The 23,047-nt window shown below is 40.3% G+C and overlaps 1 protein-coding gene across 6 annotated transcripts in view; it reads right to left on the bottom strand.

Moving 5' to 3' along the window:
• The window catches only part of Adamtsl1 (ADAMTS-like 1), a 955,322-nt gene that overhangs the window by 197,993 nt on the left and 734,282 nt on the right, over positions 1 to 23,047 (bottom strand). For all 6 annotated transcript variants that reach the window (XM_039111084.2, XM_039111080.2, XM_039111079.2 and 3 more), the window contains 2 exons: positions 10,369 to 10,480; positions 6,160 to 6,298 (listed from right to left, as the gene is read on the bottom strand). In XM_039111084.2, coding sequence (XP_038967012.1) covers positions 6,160 to 6,298; positions 10,369 to 10,480 — 251 coding nt within the window. The remainder of the gene's footprint in view (positions 1 to 6,159; positions 6,299 to 10,368; positions 10,481 to 23,047) is intronic.

The following is a 23,047-nucleotide window of genomic DNA, read 5'->3' as shown; positions in this document are numbered from 1 at the left end:
GAAACTATGCAACTTATATTTCTGGCATTTCCTTTTTGACATTAATAAAGGCCATTTCTGTACTACTTTTAAGTAAGTAGGACTATCATTTTATTAAAATTTATTTTCCTCATCTGTTGTGTACTCCAGAAAATGACTTTAGTGGACATCAATACATGGATGATGCTTGTTTCATCTGGGTTTCTGCTCACTTTGTCAAACATCCAAACTTGTATTGAAATGGTTCTATGTTGCACGGAAGCAGACCTCCCAGGCTGCTGAAGGCAACGTGCAGGACAGGGCTACTGGGGTGTTGATGGTATCAGGGCTGTGTTTCTGTAGGGTGAGAGACATTGTGGAGCTGGAAGTATTTAGATCCATGGCCAGCTTGCTTTGAGAGAGCCTCACTTGCTGCCTACCCTCTCTGGCCTGTTAACTCTGCAGGGAATATAAAACTAAACTGATGTGATGGATACAGGAGCAGCTTAGAAAACTTGTAATGGAGACTTTGGTCAATTCAGTTGTTTGAGTCTCCGTTTACTGACAATTGCTGTGATTTGTTGAGCACTTAGCATCTTCCTGGGAGGTTTCCACGTTTACGTCACAGAATCCTCATAGTACCTAGCAGAAATGTTATATTTTTACAGATGGGAAACTAAAGATGTTAAGTAATGAAATGTCTTACACAGTTACGACTACGTAAGTTAAAATGAGGATGATGGAATTGCCTTTCCTAGTAACTCATGAGGTAATTAAAGGAATTATGCAAATAATTGCATGTTTTAAAAGCCTGAAAGGCGTTGTATGCGGTAAGCTTACTGTGTGTATGAACTGGCTTGATAGCAGAAATGAATTGTTTGATAATTAAGTTGTAGGATAGTCAGTTATTTCGCTGCCGGGTAATGAGTGGTGTGTCTGCAGGTGTTGGTTGCTCACCCATTCTGAAATGAAGCACAACTCTACTTTGCTATCCCATATAAATCCACAAAAGGAGACCTGAGATTTTATTAATTTTTACCACTTATATAAATGATGTTGGTTCTATTGAGGTGTTACCTTTCTAAATCATGTGTTCCAATAAAATGGTGTACTTTAAGATGTACACGATTTAGGACACTTACACTTTCTTTTTGCTTGTTCACTAACTCAACCATTTTCTAGTCCTTAAATATAATTTTCCTTTTTGGAAACATAAGTGGCACAACCTCTTAAGGGTGGAATGGCAATGACTCATTGCTGGTTAAATGAAGACTGTCCTTCCTTGATACTTGTGAGATGAAACTTCAGGAGTTAATCTGCACAGCATAATCTATATCTAAAAAACCCAATAAATGTCACTTAGCTTCAAGCTGATGTTCTCCTAGGAACTGTCTTCTAGACCACCCAGAACAACCCACAGAGAACTGCTCTTTGGACTTAAGAGAATTTTAGAATTCCATTTTTCCTTTTCATGGACAAAATATGAACTGGAGAGTAGTTTCTCTAGGCAACATCAATACTATTAGTACAGCCTCGGTCTCAGTCATAGCTGGAGTAACTAATGTTTGTTGAGTGCTTCTTTGTGTATTAGACCCTCCACTAAGCTGTTTAAATGTATGGTAGCATTTATCCCTTGTGACAACTTTAACAAGGTAAGAACTGCTATTATTGTTACTTCACAGGATGAAAATCTGAGGCTTAGTGAGAATAAATAGTTTGTCAAAGGCTGTTCAACTTGTAGGAGGCAGCTCTGTAGCTTCCAGCCAAGCTGTGTCACTCCACAGTTCTCACTCCTCCACCACACTCTGCTGTTGGGCACCTACCTAGTAAGCATGAAAATCCAGTTTTCTTATGCCTCCCACATGCACTGTCATGTGCCACATGTGCTAGGATTCAAATCTGAGACCCGTTTTTCAAAATTTGTTCTCTAGCCAGTGATAATTTATATGATTTAGATTTAGATAATTTGTATGATTTAGAATATATGTATACATATGTGTGTGTTCAAACTAATAAAGAGCTAGAGAAACAAAACCAAAAAAATATAAACCAACCAACCAACCAACCAACCCTGAACAGTCAAAGGTTGCATGCTCATTAGATGAGTGAATGACTCCTTTTTACTTTCTTTTTAACCATAAGCAAAGACTTTGTGGTTCCCTGGCCACATTAAAAAAATGTGGCCCTTTCCTCAAGCAACAAAAGTGGAATGAACTTCTACACAAATCTCAGCAAAGCTTCCCCTGGTGTAAGGGAGAAGTGACAATCATGGCAAGGCAGACACAGGACAGGTTTGACATGTGAACAGATCCTGGATGTCTGTTACATAGGAGAAGGCTCATAACTAATAGAGACATGGAGTAAAGACCTAAGAAAGTAGTAGATTCCTGGTAGGCAGGAGTGGAGTGTCTTTGGACTTCTGGAAATGCACAAGTTGGACTATTGTGGCACCTGTAGAGCAGAGTCTGTAAGAACATGTGATCAACCTGTGACACCATGGCTCTCCATTGCCAATGGGAAAAATAGTACTAATTTTAGCAAAGAGTCATCAAATCTTTAGACCTCTCTTTCCCTTTCCTTAGTCTTAAGTGTTGGCGCCCCTTTGGGGGGCCACTTCTTGCTAGGAAACTAAATATTTAGTTACTTCATAAAAATGCCTGCCTATGTGATATGCACAGAGATCAACAAAGCTCTGGTGAGAGGAACAGCTGAGAAGCCGGCTAAGTTCTTCCAATGGACAGACAGAGCAGCCGTCAACATTTTTGCCTCTGCAGCACTTCAGTGCTACATGACATGGGTGCTGAGGCTTGCTTTTAGAAGAGGAAACAAAGGATGAGGGACCATTGACTTCCAGGTGTCTGCTCTGTGAAGTAGAATCCCATCTGTGTTACGTACAGTTGACAAGACCAAAAAGAAACAGCAAATGCAGTAACTGCAAATCTCAGGCCCTGGGGAGCATGGCTTTACTATTTTCATTACAGCCGTTTAGCTTATCGACGTTTTAAAAATTAACATCTAGAAGCAGAGAAAGTGATAAAAACATAGAAATCCTTTGAAGAGAATAGGCCAGATGTTCACTGTTGGTCCAGCATCATCTGTAGCCACAGCAGCTGGCTGATGTGATGTTATGAAGAAAAGGCCAAAGAACAGGAAACAAGGGAAGGGGGTGGGGGGGAAGCCAAAACAGGAGGTGGAAAGGCAGACAAGAAAAGAAGAGAGGACTCATGCTACTGGGCAAGCAGTAAGGAGGGGGACGTTTCTAAGGGGAAATATCAAGACTTGGAAGTTATTTACTAAGTTGAACAATTATTTAGTGGCATTGCTAAATGTGTGTGTGTGTGTGTGTGTGTGTGTGTGTGTGTGTGTGTGTGTGTGCGCGCGTGCGTGCGTGCGTGTGTGTCCAGGTGCTGTTATAGGAGGGAAGGTCGAAGGACTACATTGGGTGTTCTGCTTTATCACTCCCTACCTTAGTCCTTTAAGGCAGAGTTACTCACTGAATCTGGAGTGGGGCTGGAGGTCGAGAAGCCTCAGGGATCCTGTTGTTTCCACCATGCTAGTTCTGGGGTTACAGGCACATGTGGTCATGCTCAGCTTTGCATGTGAATGCCAGGGATTCATACTTACACAATAAGCTCTGTGACCTACTCGAGTCATCTCTCTGGCCCCTATGCAGTGTCATTTTCGGTGTTCCTGGGATATATCTATCTTGAAAGGGAACAGACTCACACTCATTATCTGAATGTGAGTTTGCTTCTATTTAGTGTAATAAGCCCCAGATCCCAGGATTTACAGGGAAAATAGATTTCAGTAACTACATATAATGATATTTTATGTAACAACGTAGGAATTAAAAACGGGTGATTTTAAAAAAAAATTACATTTGCTTACGGACATAATAAAGTATATTCAAAATGTGAAAAAACAATGTGTGATCTTTGTTCTAAGAATGCCCTTGTTTTCCCTTTGAGGATTTCTAATTTGTAGTTTTAATGTCATTGTGCCCCCTTTGACTTAATAGAGCACCCTTAAATCTGTAGTGGTTAGACAGCAGTTGCTCAATGGATTGATTTCACTATCCAATGAGAGAGACCCATCTTAGAAAGTCTCTCCTGTCCGCTTTGAGCCCACCCCTTCTTATTTTCTCTTGGAATTCAGAAGAGCTGCACACAAAATAGCTCCATGAACCCCGCAGGATTCCTGGAGTGCCTTAAGCTGAGCTGCACACTCGCAGCCCATAAGTGGCTTTCCTCGAGCATCTCCTACTGCTACGTCTTGATTTTTACAGCCTTGTCTAATCTATCTTCAATAAAAAGTAGCTTTTGATATTAGCATTCAACTGCGACTCTCTCTCTCTCTTCTTTTTTAATAGTCACCTGTCCCAACATTTATGCCTGTGCTATATTAGATATTTTAAAATGACACAGACTATAATATAGACTGAACAGGCAACCTTTCAGTGTACCTTTTTTTTTTTTTAACTTTTGTTTTTGGATAATAAGAAATGGGCCAAAAATGTTACTCCCACAGAGAAGAGTGGGTAAAGATCAGAAACTAGAAACAAAGGATAAATTTTTCTCATTACAAACATTTTCTTCAAATTGTTAACAACGGTGCTTTCATTTCAAACCCTCTTCCATGGGCCACTTCTTCACTGAAGGCGTGCTTTCCCAAGCGAGGGAAAGCTCAATGGAACTGTGGGGAAATGAACCTCTCTCTCCTAGAAATGCACATATAAAATTTCACATGGCTACGGAAGACTTTCAGTCTCTCTGTAACTGAGCTGGGAATAATGAATGCTCATTTGAATTGGGATAAATATCCTGTTATAGGGATAGATATAAATGTACAAATAGAATCATTTTAAAAATAAGGTTCAATCATAGTTAAAATATTTCAACTGCTCAATATTTCTAAAGCAAAGCCAAGCAAAATTTTAACACCTTATTTACTTTTATATCACACCCAACGTGTAATATCCAATATTCTGATGTAAACACAAAACTAAATTAAACTAGAATGGCAAGCTATAAAGTAGCTAATACTTTTTGTTTCTTTAGTGAATTTACTTTTATGAGGCATGTTTATGGTTTCTAAACATTAATTATTAATAGTAAGTTCAAGTCACACATATCATTTAGAATTCATGGCTTAAGGTGGAAAGAGCATAAGAATACATACTTTAAAAAGCCAGCAACTGAATACAAAAGTTGCATCTCTCACAATAGAATGCTCTCCACCAACCCCACCCATGTAGCAGCCTAGTTCTTCGAAACTTTTCTTTCATGTATATATAATTAGCAAGCTCTGCTTTTAAATATCACATATGAATCATTAAAAAGAAAGGATGTTTTGGCCACCGGTATTTGTGACTAGTGCTTGCTTTTGTGGAGAAAGGTTTTCCTAGATACTCTCTAGGAAGCTGTGAATGTGTAAACTGCAACTGTGGAGAATCACTCACCAGTGTTTGAAGCCCTAAGCAAAGCCGCTGCCCTCCATGGGCAGATTCTCCACCCGCACATCAGCAGTTACTCAGTATCTAGGCACTCGATTCCTGATCCTGCAAATAACTGGGGCCCAATTATGGCTTCTCTAAAACAAACACTAGTGTGTGAAGGTGTTAAAGGTTTAAATCTTTAGAACTTCTAATTACAAAGATCCTCAAGAAAATTCGACTTGGAAATAAGCCCTAGCTCCTTATGGAGCAAGGCTCAGGTTTTGTCAACGGTAGCAAAAACTCTTCTGAGGCCCGCTCTGACCCTAATTAATTGTGTGGATTGATTATGCTAGAATGGATTGGCTATGGTCCTGACATGCAGTCTTCTGTGATTGCATCCCTGATGGGAGACAGGGAAGAGAAAGGGAAGCATTGTGAGACAGTAAGCCATCACACTGGCTAAGACACCAAGATGTTCACTGGACTTTGTCAAGGGGAGAAACAAGATGTCAGGATGTGAAAGCAATCAGAGAGAGAGAGAGAGAGAGAGAGAGAGAGAGAGAGAGGACTTCACTTTGAAGACCATTTACAGAAAGAAAACCCACGGTCGCATCACACGATAGCAGGGGCCAGGAGCATGGGAGCCACTAACGGTGGGGATGCTGGACAGGACCGTGTCCTTTGTTTTCAAGTAAAACATCCACTTTTATCTAAGAAGCTAACTGGGAACCTGGTTAATGATAAACAAGCGGGTAAACTGGACTGACCTGGCTGGACAAGGATCCAGGTTGCACTCCTGAAGCTTGGGTTTGGGCTTGATGTTCTCGGGGTAGTACTGACAGTACTGGTCGGCCACCACGCGGCTACTCCGAAGGTCATAGCACTCGGCAGATGTCAGCTGGTAACCTGTAAACACCCACACAACCAGGCTGCTTAAAGCACGTGTCAGCACAGTGGGCTTCTGTATGATTTCGGGCCATTTCCTGTTAAGGAAACTATGTCCGATAGCCAAGAAAAAGCAAATATATAATTGGAAGGGTCATTGATGTTGTAGGACTCACATTCTATATTTTCTTCTCAAGTAATCTGCTCATTTTAATCATTCAATTATATTACAGTTGCTTGAGTTATACAAGAACACAGATTATAAAACTCTGGCAAGAAATACTGCTTATTTGTTTAAAATAATGCAAAAACGTGACAGAGAAACACTATTAGTATTTTTCTTAACCAAGCTTGTAATAAAAGAATGCTAAATTGCCTCTGGGGCCGCCGAGAAGAATCAACTCAAAACTCATTAATAAAGTAAGCAACACACGAATAAATAAAATAAAACTAAGCCTCCATGTCCCTTCTTGGCACAATGGAGTTTTATGAACCAGGTCCCACCTGAGTCGGGTTCCACCCGGCTGCTTAAATTCAACCTGAATGAGTTGAACTGAGTCAAGGTACAGTTAAAGTCCCCATAATAACTGTATCTGCATTCTTCACCCAATGAAAGTAATAAAATCAAACATGCCCGAAGAGATGAAAATTAGAAAAAGAAAAAAGGAAAAATCCTCCCAAGCCTCCTAGTATTTAACTTTTACTTTTTCCAAAATACGTTGTCATTCCTCCTCAGATTAAGTATCTGGCTTTGTAGGCTTCCTTTGCCCACCACTTTGATAAATCCCTTTCCAAAAAGTTGCTGAGTGATATTTAATTTCATTCATAACGTGTTTGATCTTTCTCACCTGTTTGGTGATGTTATAGAGAGTAGTGATGGAGACTTAGACTCTTGGAGCGAAAAATAAGCACGTATCAAGGATTTTAAAGGTCGGCATCCTTCTAGTCCGGACCCTCCCCAACCCCCCAAGTTCTTCCTGGCAGGTAGATGAGTTATTACTAAATATGTATTCGGAAACAAGATTGAAATCACTGGGAGGCTTGCAGAGGTTTAGGAAGTCAGAAGGAGGTTTTTGAAGCCAGATTTCCTGGCTTGAGGTTATGTTCTCAGACCACCCACGAAAAGTTAATTGTTCATTAAAGACCTAAAAAAAGAGCTTTAAAAACTCTACTGGGGAGATGAAAGCACAGAGAGAAGCGAAAGCAGTGGGCAGGAATGCACATCCAGCTAACGTCTGGCTTTGTAGAGAAGCTAAGTAGCAAAATGACGTTTCAGAGAAGTCAACACACTTTTCCTTTTTGTCTCTCTCTCGTCCTCCAAAGCAGCAATTTTACAAGACAAACACTTTGGAGTTTTGCAGAGAATAATTTCTCTGCAAGAATGGAATTTATCCGGTAGTAAAATGTGGGAAGAAATAGCAGATTATTAAGCTGAGGGTATGGCGTTTGAAAATCATCATCCCCCAACCCAAACCCTCTGCTTGGAAGCTCTCACATACTATGAAGTAAAGTCATGGAGTGAAAGCAAAGGACCAGTGTGGTCCGATGACTGTGCTCTGAGGCTTGCCTGTGGAGCGTTCTTTACACACACCGTGAAGTGGTCAGCCACTTGCAGCTGACAGTGGGAGCACACACGGGGAGCTACAGCTTATTTCTCAGAGATTGCAAGAGTAGTCCCTGAAGTGAAAGGAAGGCTCTACACCCCTCACACATCACAAGGGAACTTTTGCTGACCCTCAGGCTTCCTGATAAGCTTTCCTAGGAACAGAGGCTTAACCCTGGAAAACCACGGATAGCTCTTAAGTATGAGTAAAGTGAGACCCAGCGTGGTTGGAAACAGATGAATGTAACACGAATTGCTTTATTGAATAGTAAGTCATTGTCAAGGTTACTGAAAGTCTACTGTCACAGCAATTCTGTGTGAAAATCATATAGGATGCATGCAATTGAATTGCTGTTTTATGAAAGGCATGGTTTACATTTAAAAAGAAAAAAAAACATTGCATTAGATGACCATTCATTGAAGTTTGTTTTGTTTTCTCTATGAATGTATAGACATTTATTCTCATAAAACGACATCATAATTGGGAGCTTTCCTCCCTTTTCCCACATCTCTGTCTCTCTCTTCTTCCCTCCCTTTCTCTCTTTCTCGTGTATGTGTGTGTGTGTGTGTGTGTGTGTGTGTGTGTGTGTGCATGTGAATCCTCCATACTGATACCTAGCATTCAATTGCTCCTCTATCACATCCTTCACAAGATTTCAATCAAACCCAGAGCTTGGTGCTCTGCCAGTCTAGATAGCCAGTTTGCTCTAAGGTTACCCTGACTCTACCATATCTACACAGTATTTAGCTACATCCTGGGCATCTGAACTCTGGTTTTCTTGCTTTCATGGCAAACTCTTGACTGCTGAGCCGTTCTTCAGCCTGGTGGTTTGTTTTGTAAAAAGGTAATTTTACTCAAGGTCATACTATATAGACATACTATTGTACTGAAATGCCAGCATACTTGATGGCATTTGACTCATCATTTTTAAGTTAAAAAACAAACAAACCTGTGTTGATTAGGTTTTTTTGTCAAGTTGACATACGTTAGGGCCAATTAAGAAGAGGGAACCTCAAATGAGAAAACAGCCATCAGATTTGCCTGTAGGCAATTTTATGTGGTATACTTTCTTGATTAATGATGGATAGGAAAGGGCCCAGTGCATTGTGGATAGTACCACCCTGGGCAAGTTGTCCCGAATGGTATAAGAAAGCAGGCTGAATGAGTCATGGGCCATAAGCCAGTGAGCAATGTTTCTACATGATTTTTGTTTTTATTTCTACCTTCAGGTTCCTGCCTTGAATTCCTGCCCTGACTTCTCTTCATGGTGCAGGATAATCAGAATGTATAAACCAAATAAATTTTTTATCCTCCTCAAGTTGCTTTTGGTCATGATGTTTTATTGCAGCAATAAAAATCCTAAGACAAAATACAATACTGCTTTTAGAAATACAATTAGTGATTTGTTCGTATTATATAGAGATAACATAGCTATCGGTGAGTTATGTCATAGATTCTTATGTTTTAAATCATTTGCCCCAATTTTGAGGTACCATGACTTTAACTACTGTAAATAATTCCAATGTGGGTGAACAATTTAAAGTTAGTCAATCAACCAGCTTCCACAAAACTAGAGAAAAAATTAGATAAACCAATTTTCAAAGGCATATATGTATACTTTTAGACCTATTAAGTTGGAAAACAAAAGATAACCTATAAATGTTGATAATTTAAAATATTCACAACTTAATTTTCTGGAAAGATTTTGGTAATACAGGCATCCACAAAAAAATCTCAAACTCCTTTATTTAGTAACCATACCACTGAGTATTCATCCGAGGGAAATTTGTGAACAGATAAAATCATTTAGACATTATGTTATTTATTACAATGGTATAACATTTAAAAGAACCAAGTGATCTCCTACAAGGAAATGACTAAAAAATATCATAGGAATATGATATACTTACTATAATTATAAAAAAACAGAAAATAGGAAGAAGTCTTTTCTAGTAACCCAAGATGCTGAGTGTGATGTGGATGTGACAGTGTAGGGACAGGAATTCTGTTTGTGACTTTTCAGGAGAGACACACCACAAAGAATGTATGGACTGAATGCATGTCATGTCTTTCAGTGTATGTTGATGGGTATAGGCAAAAAATTACCTAGATTAAGTCAACAATGAAGTGATTTTTTTTCTGGTAATAGAACTTTCTCTAATGGAGTGAGTCTGACAAACATCTTCACTTGCTTCTTGAAGAAATGACATCACTTCTGCCAGACAAGTATAGGCTTAGGTGAAAGGAAGCACTGCATGGGAAAGCTGCTGTTGGATGGGATATTACTACTCCCAGGAAAGAAGATGCCAAGGAAAGAGATGTTTGCTATGAGCATTCACAAAGAAAAAGCTTCCCAGAACACCTCACAGGTAGGTTCAGGAATTGGCTCCATTCAAAAGAAGGCATTCTTCCATACTGAAATTAGTCCACTCTTAACATTTTTCCTCACAGAGGCCTAGGCTAGGTAGGATAAGTGAACACTGTTACCTCCACCACAGGTTGCTGAGCAAGGAAAGAAGTCTGTTTCCCTCCATCGGTGGATGATAGGCTGGTAGAAGATGAACTGGACCGTGCTGTCTGCAGGTCCCAAGTCATGGATCTGTGGGAACAAAACAGGAAAGTTGGTGTGTGATAGAAAGAGGGATGGCTTCTGGGTCTTTGGTAACCTTGGCTGAGAACTCATAGTGTATGGCAGTCTTGGATATGTAGGGCTTATAAGGGCATCAAATGGGAAGGCGTGGCCATTCACCCTACTATGTCTCAGAGAATGGTTCTCACAGTACTTTTGTTATCTTTACCTCTACAGAGCTGATGGCTTAGAGCATGATGAGATCTTCATTTGTGACTCCATCACAGTGGCCTTCCCACCCTTATTTCTACAGAATTGTGTAGCCTTTGAAATGTATATTCAGAAATAGACAATGTAGTAAGGCATGGTGGTATAGACATTCAATCGCAATGCTCAGGAGACAGAGAGAAGAGGATTTTTGTGAGTTCAAGGCCAATCTGGTCCGTATATTGAGTTCTTGGATTGCCAGGGCTATGTAGAGAGACCCAGTTTCAAAAATAAGAAAGACAATTTATTTTAAGGAAGTCATAAATGCCATTCAATACAGAAAATAAAAGATACTATCTGTAGTTGAGAAAGAAAAAAATGTCAAGGATTAAGATGCTTTTCCCATTTAGGGACATCCATGGATCTTCCAATCAGTGCAGTGGCTCATAAATCTGGATGTGCTAAGTCACCAGTTGGAAGCTGCAAATTCTTGGGCCCAAGCCCAGAGATCTAGGCAATTCTAATGTAGATAGTCCAGAATACCAAATGTCAAGATACTAAGTTATAAAAGCAACTACTTTCAAATAAAACTGGTGCTTATGGAAATTAAAACTTGTTTTTAAAAGAGGGAATATGAGACAGTAAATTTTTAATGGTTCCTAAAATTACAAGGTTGAGCAAACATACTTAAACTACAAGAGAAGAAAAAGTGCCCAATGAACAGAACAATGAACTTTAGGAGGACGGAATGATGTGGCAATCAATGCTGGGCTAGGCTTGGGCTGTTTGTTATATTAAGAGAGGTTCTTGGAATAATGACAGAATTACTTCTTACTCCAGCTCTACTTGTGACAATTGGAGAAGTATCAGGGTCCAGCTGAATAGCATGGCCTAAGCCTTTGTCAAAGGTCCTTAAGTCTCCATACATCCCAACTGCTGCTCTTTCTTTACGGTAAACGGATGGAGACAGCCTTCAGATTATTTTAAAGACAGCCCTACTACTCTGCTGCTGATCTCGTTAAGTCCCCTCAACACCTAGGACACAGGAGATATAAGAATAGTGCATAAGAAGGCGTTAGAAAACCTGCAAGTGCCAAACTCTAGGCTGACTTTAGAGTTTATATGAGTAGATGGAAATGTTCCTCCAGAAAGTCTGGGAAAGCCAGAGATTAGGAAGAGAGAGAGATCAGAAACCTAAAGATGGTCTCATTTCATGCCAGGACTCTCATTAACGGACCTTTGGGGCCTTTACGAATTGGAGCAAATGGTGGTAAACCCATCTTTCAAACAAAACCAGCTGGTACGGTACTGTCTCTACCAGAGGGATGCACAGTCCCATGTATCAGACACGTGGTACCAACTGCTGGTTAGGGATCCGGCATTCGTTTCATTATTTGGTGAGCTTTGTCTGATTGCTTTAGGTCCAGCATCCCTTCAGAGATGTGGTTATCATGCAGGAAAGCCAAATACCCAATATCTTTGAAAATGAGAAGAAAAAAACTGAGACGTGTTTTGTATTTTGTATTTTATTCTCCCCTGTATGATATATAAGGTATACGGCATGTTTCTGTGAGGACATTTGCAGCTCTGAAAGCTTGGGCAGTAGCACCAAGATGGAGGACACTGTGGGACCAGCTCAAAGACGCACAGTAACAACTCCCGGGGCTCTTTTTTACTCTTCTGCCCTTAGTAGAGTTTCAGTTGTGGCAGATGAGGGGTCCATGACAACCAGCACCCTACCTACCACCTATTTTGCTGGATCCTTTTTGCTGGAAACTTGGGCCCACAATCGGGGTGGGGTGGGGGGAGGTCATAACTAACTATGGTTAAAAGAGGAGGCCTTGCCCTAGAATGTATACATGGTGTCCACTTACCTTCAGATCTGGTAAAAGGAAGAAAAATGGAGCAAGGCCCTTTATAGGCTCGTTAGAAGCTACCAAGAAAACTCTTCATAGCCTCTGAGGAGGGAATGGATAACAAGAAGGCCTTTTGTCAGAATGGCGAAGGAAGGAGAAGGGAAGCTACGCAGAGAGTTGTCCTATGGGACTCCCACAGAGACTCTAAAGAATACATATAGGTTCTGAGGCTGAGAGCTTATATTTGGAGAGATCACAAATGAAAGGGGCCCTTTTAAATGCATTAAATGGGTCATGAGAATGAAGACCTCTCGCTTCATAATCTTGCTTGGTTTTGTTCACATGCTAACATTTCCTTTCTCCATCGTCCTGTTCTCCAAGACAAGGACAGTGATGGTCAGCGCATACCACATTCTTACCAAGGTTGAGGTATGTTTTATTTATATTAAATTGAATCTTAAGACTGTGTGGGTTTTCCACGTTTGAATTTCATGGAGAGGGTCAGTGGCTTGTTCAAGTTGTCTAGCTAAGAAAGAGGATGGCAGGATTTGAGATCAGGTCTATGTAGCTCTAGAGCTGCTATCCTTCTCATGGCACCACCAGTATCCACAGTGGTGCCATGATGAAGTGTGAAGTTTACCCTTTTCATATCCTCGCTCCCATCACAATGTCTCCTTCCATTTTCAGTAGAGACAAGTGCTTAAAATAAAGATAAAGCCAACATGACGTGTATCTTTGGTGGTCTAACAGTTGCTCATGGAGACAGGCCAGCCGAAGTGTGTGTTCTGTTTTTCTTCATTCAGGACTGCTCAGTCCTTGTTAGCCTTAAATCTGCTATCCCACAAATCCTCACACATCATGTGTTGGTCCTCAAGAGTATTTGAAAAGCTTCAGTTTGACACCTTAGAATGTTAGTGCAAGGGCTGAACACATCTGGCATATGTAATTTTGACCTCCGTATGCCAATACGAATAAAAAATGTTGTGGACTAAGCTCTCCTTCCTATACTTGCAACATCTTAGTTTTTCTAATTTAGCTTAAGGACTTCTCACACTGAAAGTGAATGAGAAGGCTCACAGTTGCCAGCACCTTAAAAATGGAGTTGGAGGGAAACATGTGCGTGTGTGTGTGTGTGTGTGTGTGTGTGTGTGTGTGTGTGTGTATGTATGTAGTATGTATGTATGTAGAGGGGAGATGTTGATCTCCAAGTCAGTGTCCAGCTCAAGGAACAAAGGAAATAGCATAGGTACATAAAGACAGTATCAAGACCACAGGGGTCCTCAGGAATAGCTCTGAAAGCACCCCTCTTGTGACTTGTGAGCTTTCCTATGTTACCTCACTAAATGTCTTCTCCTCACTGATGCCAGAATCTCTGCCATAGCCTGGAAGGTGTTGTTGCTGGTAGTCAGGAATTCCCTCACCCGCCATGTAGTAGGGAAACTTCTACTCTGGGTGTATAAAAGGGAGCCACAGTGGAAACTGATAGGGCTACAGTGTTCTTTCACCCATTTCCCTCATTTTACTTTGTTCCCCTTGTGACTTGGGAGGGCTTGGAGAATGTGGGAATAAATTAACTTACTTTATAGGGCAAGGTACCTACTTCTTAAATGTCTTGGTCTACTGTATTCAACTTTAGGCTAATGTAGAAATTGGCAGAATACTACTTCCTCAAGTGTGTGAGAAAAAAGAAAGTTTAAATGCTCGTTTGAGTTTTCAAAGATGTGGAACAGTGACCCAATCTTTACATCACCAGGTCTCTGTGAATTAAATGGGGACATCATTGTTTCTTCACTGTCCCCTTCCATAGTTTGTCATCTCGTGATCCTCTTGATCATCACTCTTTCTTTGGCATTGTCTCCAAAGTTTGCCATATAGTAGGCCACCAAACAGTTGCTAAATAAATCAATGTATCAGTGAACTAATGATTTACATATAGATCATGTTTCCTTTTGAGTATGTTTGGAACACAATTTTATTTTGATAAAGTCTTAGGATCTCTGTTGAATTTTAAAGACACTTGACAATTATTTTAGAGACATTGTTTATCTCTTCAGCAATGACACATCTCATAAAGTAAAGCAGAATGTTAAAAAGCAATCCCAGTCCAAGACCATTCTCTACCCTTCTTCCAAGGCTACCTCTTGAGCTGACAATATGGCTGCAAAGGCAAAAGCACTTTCTAGACAAACCTGATAGTCCTATTTGATCTCTGAAACCCAAAGTGCAAGGACAGAAGTAGCTTTTGAAAGCTGTATTTGACCTACACACATGTGCTGTGGCACATGTGAGCATACACACAAGCATACACAAGTAATAATATTGATAAAATACAAACAAAAACTAAAACAAACACCTCTGTCTTCAGGGGCAGGGTAGCATGGAAAAACACATGAATTCAGTCTTTTTTTTTTTTTATTAACTTCAGTATTTCTTATATACATTTCGAGTGTTATTCCCTTTCCCGGTTTCCGGGCAAACATCCCCCTCCCCCTCCCCTTCCTTACGGGTGTTCCCCTCCCAACCCTCCCCCCATTGCCGCCCTTCCCCCATAGTCTAGTTCACTGGGGGTTCAGTCTTAGCAGGACCCAGGGCTTCCCCTTCCACTGGTGCTCTTACTAGGATATTCATTGCTACCTATGAGGTCAGAGTCCAGGGTCAGTCCATGTATAGACTTTGGGTAGTGACTTAGTCCCTGGAAGCTCTGGTTGCTTGGCATTGTTGTACATATGGGGTCTCGAGCTCCTTCAAGATCTTCCAGTCCTTTCTCTGATTCCTTCAACGGGGAACCTATTCTCAGTTCAGTGGTTTGCTGCTGGCATTCGCCTCTGTATTTGCTGTATTCTGGCTGTGTCTCTCAGGAGCAATCTACATCCGGCTCCTGTCAGTCTGCACTTCTTTGCTTCATCCATCTTGTCTAATTGGGTGGCTGTATATGTATGGGCCACATGTGGGGCAGACTCTGAATGGGTGTTCCTTCAGTCTCTGTTTTAATCTTTGCCTCTCTCTTCCCTGCCAAGGGTATTCTTGTTCCCCTTTTAAAGAAGGAGTGAAGCATTCACATTTTGATTATCCGTCTTGAGTTTCATTTGTTCTAGGCATCTAGGGTAATTCAAGCATTTGGGCTAATAGCCACTTATCAATGAGTGCATACCATGTATGTCTTTCTGTGATTGGGTTAGCTCACTCAGGATGATATTTTCCAGGTCCAACCATTTGCCTACGAATTTCATAAAGTCGTTGTTTTTGATAGCTGAGTAATATTCCATTGTGTAGATGTACCACATTTTCTGTATCCATTCCTCTGTTGAAGGGCATCTGGGTTCTTTCCAGCTTCTGGCTATTATAAATAAGGCTGCAATGAACATAGTGGAGCACGTGTCTTTTTTATATGTTGGGGCATCTTTTGGGTATATGCCCAAGAGAGGTATAGCTGGATCCTCAGGCAGTTCAATGTCCAATTTTCTGAGGAACCTCCAGACTGATTTCCAGAATGGTTGTACCAGTCTGCAATCCCACCAACAATGGAGGAGTGTTCCTCTTTCTCTGCATCCTCGCCAGCATCTGCTGTCACCTGAGTTTTTGATCTTAGCCATTCTCACTGGTGTGAGGTGAAATCTCAGGGTTGTTTTGATTTGCATTTCCCTTATGACTAAAGATGTTGAACATTTCTTTAGGTGTTTCTCAGCCATTCTGCATTCCTCAGCTGTGAATTCTTTGTTTAGCTCTGAACCCCATTTTTTTGTGTTTTATTTTTTTATTTTTTTTATTTTTTCATCTTTATTAAATTGAGTATTTGAGTATTTCTTATTTACATTTCAATTATTATTACCTTTCCCGGTTTCCGGGCCAACATCCCCTAACCCCTCCCCCTCCCCTTCTATATGGGTGTTCCCCTCCCCATCCTCCCCCCATTACCGCCCTCTCCCAAACAATCACGTTCACTGGGGGCTGAACCCCATTTTTTAATAGGGTTATTTGTCTCTCTGCGGTCTAACTTCTTGAGTTCTTTGTATATTTTGGATATAAGGCCTCTATCTGTTGTAGGATTGGTAAAGATCTTTTCCCAATCTGTTGGTTGCCATTTTTTCCTAACCACAGTATCCTTTGCCTTACAGAAGCTTTGCAGTTTTATGAGATCCCATTTGTCAATTCTTGATCTTAGAGCATAAGCCATTGGTGTTTTGTTCAGGAAATTTTTTCCAGTGCCCATGTGTTCCAGATGCTTCCCTAGTTTTTCTTCTATTAGTTTGAGTGTGTCTGGTTTGATGTGGAGGTCCTTGATCCACTTGGACTAAGCTTTGTACAGGGTGATAAGCATGGATCGATCTGCGTTCTTCTACATGTTGACCTCCAGTTGAACCAGCACCATTTGCTGAAAATGCTATCTTTTTTCCATTTGATGGTTTTGGCTCCTTTGTCAAAAATCAAGTGACCATAGGTGTGTGGGTTCATTTCTGGGTCTTCAATTCTATTCCATTGGTCTATCTGTCTGTCTCTGTACCAATACCATGCAGTTTTTATCACTATTGCTCTGTAATACTGCTTGAGTTCAGGGATAGTGATTCCCCCTGAAGTCCTTTTATTGTTGAGGATAGTTTTAGCTATCCTGGGTTTTTGTTATTCCAGATGAATTTGCAAATTGTTCTGTCTAACTATTTGAAGAATTGGATTGGTATTTTGATGGGGATTGCATTGAATCTGTAGATTGCTTTTGGTAAAATGGCCATTTTTACTATATTAATCCTGCCAATCCATGAGCATGGGAGATCTTTCCATTTTCTGAGGTCTTCTTCAATTTCTTTCCTCAGTGTCTTGAAGTTCTTATTGTACAGATCTTTTACTTGCTTGGTTAAAGTCACACCGAGGTACTTTATATTATTTGGGTCTATTATGAAGGGTGTCGTTTCCCTAATTTCTTTCTCGGCTTGTTTCTCTTTTGTATAGAGGAAGGCAACTGATTTATTTGAGTTAATTTTATACCCAGCCACTTTGCTGAAGTTGTTTATCAGCTTTAGTAGTTCTCTGGTGGAACTTTTGGGATCACTTAAATATACTATCATGTCATCTACAAATAGTGATATTTTGACCTCTTCTTCTCCGATCTGTATCCCCTTGATCTCCTTTTGTTGTCTGATTGCTCTGGCTAGAACTTCAAGAACTATATTGAATAAGTAGGGAGAGAGTGGGCAGCCTTGTCTAGTCCCTGATTTTAGTGGGATTGCTTCAAGTTTCTCTCCATTTAGTTTAATGTTAGCAACTGGTTTGCTGTATATGGCCTTTACTATGTTTAGGTATGGGCCTTGAATTCCTATTCTTTCCAGGACTTTTATCATGAAGGGGTGTTGAATTTTGTCAAATGCTTTCTCAGCATCTAATGAAATGATCATGTGGTTCTGTTCTTTCAGTTTGTTTATATAATGGATCACGTTGATGGTTTTCCGTATATTAAACCATCCCTGCATGCCTGGAATGAAGCCTACTTGATCATGGTGGATGATTGTTTTGATGTGCTCTTGGATTCGGTTTGCCAGAATTTTATTGATTATTTTTGCGTCGATATTCATAAGGGAAATTGGTCTGAAGTTCTCTTTCTTTGTTGGGTCTTTGTGTGGTTTAGGTATAAGAGTAATTGTAGCTTCGTAGAAGGAATTCGCTAGGGCTCCATCTGTTTCAATTTTGTGGAATAGTTTGGATAATATTGGTATGAGGTCTTCTATGAAGGTTTGATAGAATTCTGCACTAAACCCGTCTGGACCTGGGCTCTTTTTGGTTGGGAGACCTTTAATGACTGCTTCTATTTCCTTAGGAGTTATGGGGTTGTTTAACTGGTTTATCTGTTCCTGATTTAACTTCGATACCTGGTATCTGTCTAGGAAATTGTCCATTTCCTGTAGATTTTCAAGTTTTGTTGAATATAGGTTTTTATACTAAGATCTGATGATTTTTTGAATTTCCTCTGAATCTGTTGTTATGTCTCCCTTTTCATTTCTGATTTTGTTAATTTGGACACACTCTCTGTGTCCTCTCGTTAGTCTGGCTAAGGGTTTATCTATCTTGTTCATTTTCTCAAAGAACCAACTTTTGATTCTGTTGATTCTTTCTATGGTCCTTTTTGTTTCTAGTTGGTTGATTTCAGCTCTGAGTTTGATTATTTCCTGCCTTCTACTCCTCCTGGGTGTATCTGCTTCTTTTTGTTCTAGAGCTTTTAGGTGTGCTGTCAAGCTGCTGACATATGCTCTTTCCTGTTTCTTTCTGCACGCACTCAGCGCTATGAGTTTTCCTTTTAGCACAGCTTTCATTGTGTCCCATAAGTTTGGGTATGTTGTACCTTCATTTTCATTAAATTCTAAAAAGTCTTTAATTTCTTTCTTTATTTCTTCCTTGACCAGGTTATCATTGAGTAGAGCATTGTTCAATTTCCAAGTATATGTGGGCATTCTTCCTTTATTGTTATTGAAGACCAGTTTTAGGCCGTGGTGGTCCGATAGCACGCATGGGATTATTTCTATCTTTCTGTACCTGTTGAGGCCCGTTTTTTGACCAATTATATGGTCAATTTTGGAGAAAGTACCATGAGGAGCTGAGAAGAAGGTATATCCTTTTGCTTTAGGATAGAATGTTCTATAAATATCCGTTAAGTCCATTTGGCTCATGACTTAGTCTGTCGACATCACTGTTTAATTTCTGTTTCCATGATCTGTCCATTGATGCGAGTGGGGTGTTGAAATCTCCCACTATTATTGTGTGAGGTGCAATGTGTGTTTTGAGGTTTAGTAAGGTTTCTTTTACGTATGTAGGTGCCCTTGTATTTGGGGCATAGATATTTAGGATTGAGAGTTCATCTTGGTGGATTTTTCCTTTGATGAATATGAAGTGTCCTTCCTTATCTTTTTTGATGACTTTTAGTTGGAAATTGATTTTATTTGATATTAGAATGGCTACTCCTGCTTGCTTCTTCTGACCATTTGCTTGGAAAGTTGTTTTCCAGCCTTTCACTCTGAGGTAGTGTCTGTCTTTGTCTCTGAGGTGTGTTTCCTGTAGGCAGCAGAATGCAGGGTCCTCGTTGCGTATCCAGTTTGTTAATCTATGTCTTTTTATTGGGGAGTTGAGGCCATTGATATTGAGAGATATTAAGGAATAGTGATTATTGCTTCCCGTTATATTCATATTTGGATGTGGGGTTATGTTTGTGTGCTTTCATTTTCTTTGTTTTGTTGCCAAGACGATTAGTTTCTTGCTTCTTCTAGGGTATAGCTTGCCTCCTTATGTTGGGCTTTACCATTTATTATCCTCTGTAGTGCTGGATTTGTAGAAAGATATTGTGTAAATTTGGTTTTGTCATGGAATATCTTGGTTTCTCCATCTATGTTAATTGAGAGTTTTGCAGGATACAGTAACCTGGGCTGGCATTTGTGTTCTCTTAGGGTCTGTATGACATCAGTCCAGGATCTTCTGGCCTTCATAGTTTCTGGCGAAAAGTCTGGTGTGATTCTGATAGGTCTGCCTTTATATGTTACTTGACCTTTTTCCCTTACTGCTTTTAATATTCTTTCTTTATTTTGTGCGTTTGGTGTTTTGACTATTATGTGACAGGAGGTGTTTCTTTTCTGGTCCAATCTATTTGGAGTTCTGTAGGCTTCTTGTATGCCTATGGGTATCTCTTTTTTTAGGTTAGGGAAGTTTTCTTCTATGATTTTGTTGAAGATATTTACTGGTCCTTTGAGCTGGGAGTCTTCACTCTCTTCTATACCTATTATCCTTAGGTTTGATCTTCTCATTGAGTCCTGGATTTCCTGTATGTTTTGGACCAGTAGCTTTTTCCTCTTTACATTATCTTTGACAGTTGAGTCAATGATTTCTATGGAATCTTCTGCTCCTGAGATTCTCTCTTCCATCTCTTTTATTCTGATGGTGAAGCTCGTATCTACAGCTCCTTGTCTCTTCTTTTGGTTTTCTATATCCAGGGTTGTTTCCATGTGTTCTTTCTTGACTGCTTCTATTTCCATTTTTAATTCCTTCAACTGTGTGATTGTGTTTTCCTGGAATTCTTTCCGGGATTTTTGTGATTCCTCTCTGTAGGCTTCTACTTGTTTATTAATGTTTTCCTGTGTTTCTCTAAGGGAGTTCTTCACATCTTTCTTGAAGTCCTCTAGCATCATGATCAAATATGATTTTGAAACTAGATCTTGCTTTTTTGGTGTGTTTGGATATTCCATGTTTGTTTTGATGGGAGAATTGGGCTCCGATGATGCCATGTAGTCTTGGTTTCTGTTGCTTGGGTTCCTGCGCTTGCCTCTCGCCATCAGATTATCTCTAGTGTTACTTTGTTCTGCTATTTCTGACTGTGGCTAGACTGTCCTATAAGCCTGTGTGTCAGGAGTGCTGTAGACCTGTTTTCCTGTTTTCTTTTAGCCAGTTATGGGAACAGAGTGTTCTGCTTTCGGGCGTGTAGTTTTTCCTCTCTACAGGTCTTCAGCTGTTCCTGTGGGCCTGTGTCTTGAGTTCACCAGGCAGGTCACTTGCAGCAGAAAAGTTGGTCTTATCTGTGGTCCCGAGGCTCAAGTTCGCTCGCGGGGTGCTGCCCACGAGCTCTCTGGGGCCGCAGCAACCAGGAAGATCTGTGTCACCGTTTCCGGGAGCTTCAGTGCACCAGGGTTCCAGATGGCGTTTGGTGTTTTCCTCTGGCGTCCGAGATGTGTGTGCAGAGTGCAGTCTCTTCTGGTTTCTCAGGCGTGTCTGCCTCTCTGAAGGTTTAGCACTCCCTCCCATGGGATTTGGGTGCAGAGAACTGTTTATCCGGTCTGTTTCCTTCAGGTTCCGGTGGTGTCTCAGATGCAGCGGTCCTGCCGCTCCTGGGCCCTCCCCCACGGGAACCCAGAGGCCTTATACAGTTTTCGAATTCAATCTTCTTAATGTCAAGAATACTCGATGATTTTAGCATTTGGAAATTTTAAGATTAACTACTTAAATATTGTTAGCATCAATTTTGCTTCTATGCACTTTACAGAACTTACAGAACTGAGAAATGTAGACCTTAACATGGAAGATACATAATTTTGCCTCCAGGTGGCATGGGATATGGCTCCAGTTAATGTTGCTATGACTCTGATCAGTAGAGTAGAATGCCTTTCTGGGAGCAACTGAGGCCATGCATCAAGGAAGAAAATGGCTAAAAGATGAACGGAGAAGGAAATGCTAAGTGGAAAAGCAGACTTGAGGCTGGGAAGACCATCCTAGATTTGAAGGAGAAGCCATCCTAGAGGAGAAGGAGAGCAAGGACAAAGGACTGAGCTGGGAAGGACAGGATAGCACAGCAGCATGCTCAGCAGCACAAGTGAAGGGTTGCTTCCTGGCACTCCATCTGAAGCCCCGCTGTCTAACAATATATGAAATCCAACAAGAAATGTAACATACTCAAATTAGCATACTCATTCCAATGCCCAAGAGTCTGTGTCCTCCATAGGAAATGCCTGCTCTCCACTGACCAGCACATAAACTCTGAGTCAGGTTTTCAGCTGTGCGTTTGCCCACGCTTTTTGCTCTGGCTGTGTCTCAACTACTTCTATAGCTCAGTGGTTATCATATTTACTCCATCTACTCTGGATTCCTACATAAACTATTCAAACGGGCAAACTCAGAACGCATCTGAACATACATCAAGTACTTTCAAAATTAGAGTAAATCAGAGGTTCTGAGGAAGGGTGGGCTCCCCTGTCAGGTAAGGTGATTCCCATTTGCCAAGTCTGCAGCTTCAGAACAGACACAGAAGGCACAGGAGGAAGGGTTGACAACCCAGTTAGTTACCCCAGTGAATCACAAATTGCAGATGACATGGGCAGCCCACTTTTCCATCTATTGATTTTATTGGTCATACCTGCCAAATTGTTGCTGGGATACCAGTTGTAAATTGATCAGCCTGTGACCATATTCAGAGAAGAAACTTTTTGCTATTGTGTAGAGCGTGCATTGTGATTGGGTAACTGGCTGTTAAAGCACTTCAAAGACAGGAAGGAAGTAATTTAATTCTATCCATGTTCATACCAATTATTTCATTAAATGCCCCATGGGGCTCCATTGGGAGGGTCCTATTTTATTACTATTTTATGAAGGAGTAAGCAAGCTCAAGTAGATAAAACATTATAGGAAAGGTCACACAGCCAGTAAACAGTGGGACAAACTAAATTCTAGAATGCTTACCCATTATAGCACACTAGCATTGCCCAATTTTCTTGTATAACCAATGTTTGGAGTTTAAATTTTTTTGAAACAAATACTTCTTTAGGGAGTAAGATGATAAATGTAACTAAGTGAATGAAAAGTCTATCACTAAAGAAATGTGAAATATTGTGGTAAGAAATGGAGTAAGACACAAGTCAATGGAAAATATAAAATATATATTCTGTATTGGAAGAATAATGTTAAAATGTCTGCCTCATTCTATGTGATCTACAAATTTAATGCCATCTTTATTAAAATTCCAAAGACATTATTCATGGAAATATAAAATGATTTCAAAAATTCACATAGAATGATG

The sequence above is a fragment of the Rattus norvegicus genome, chromosome 5 (genome assembly GCF_036323735.1).
Source record: "Rattus norvegicus strain BN/NHsdMcwi chromosome 5, GRCr8, whole genome shotgun sequence".
NCBI lineage: Eukaryota > Metazoa > Chordata > Mammalia > Rodentia > Muridae > Rattus > Rattus norvegicus.
Note: the sequence above shows the minus strand (reverse complement) of the source record. Positions and strands in the feature narration are given on the sequence as shown.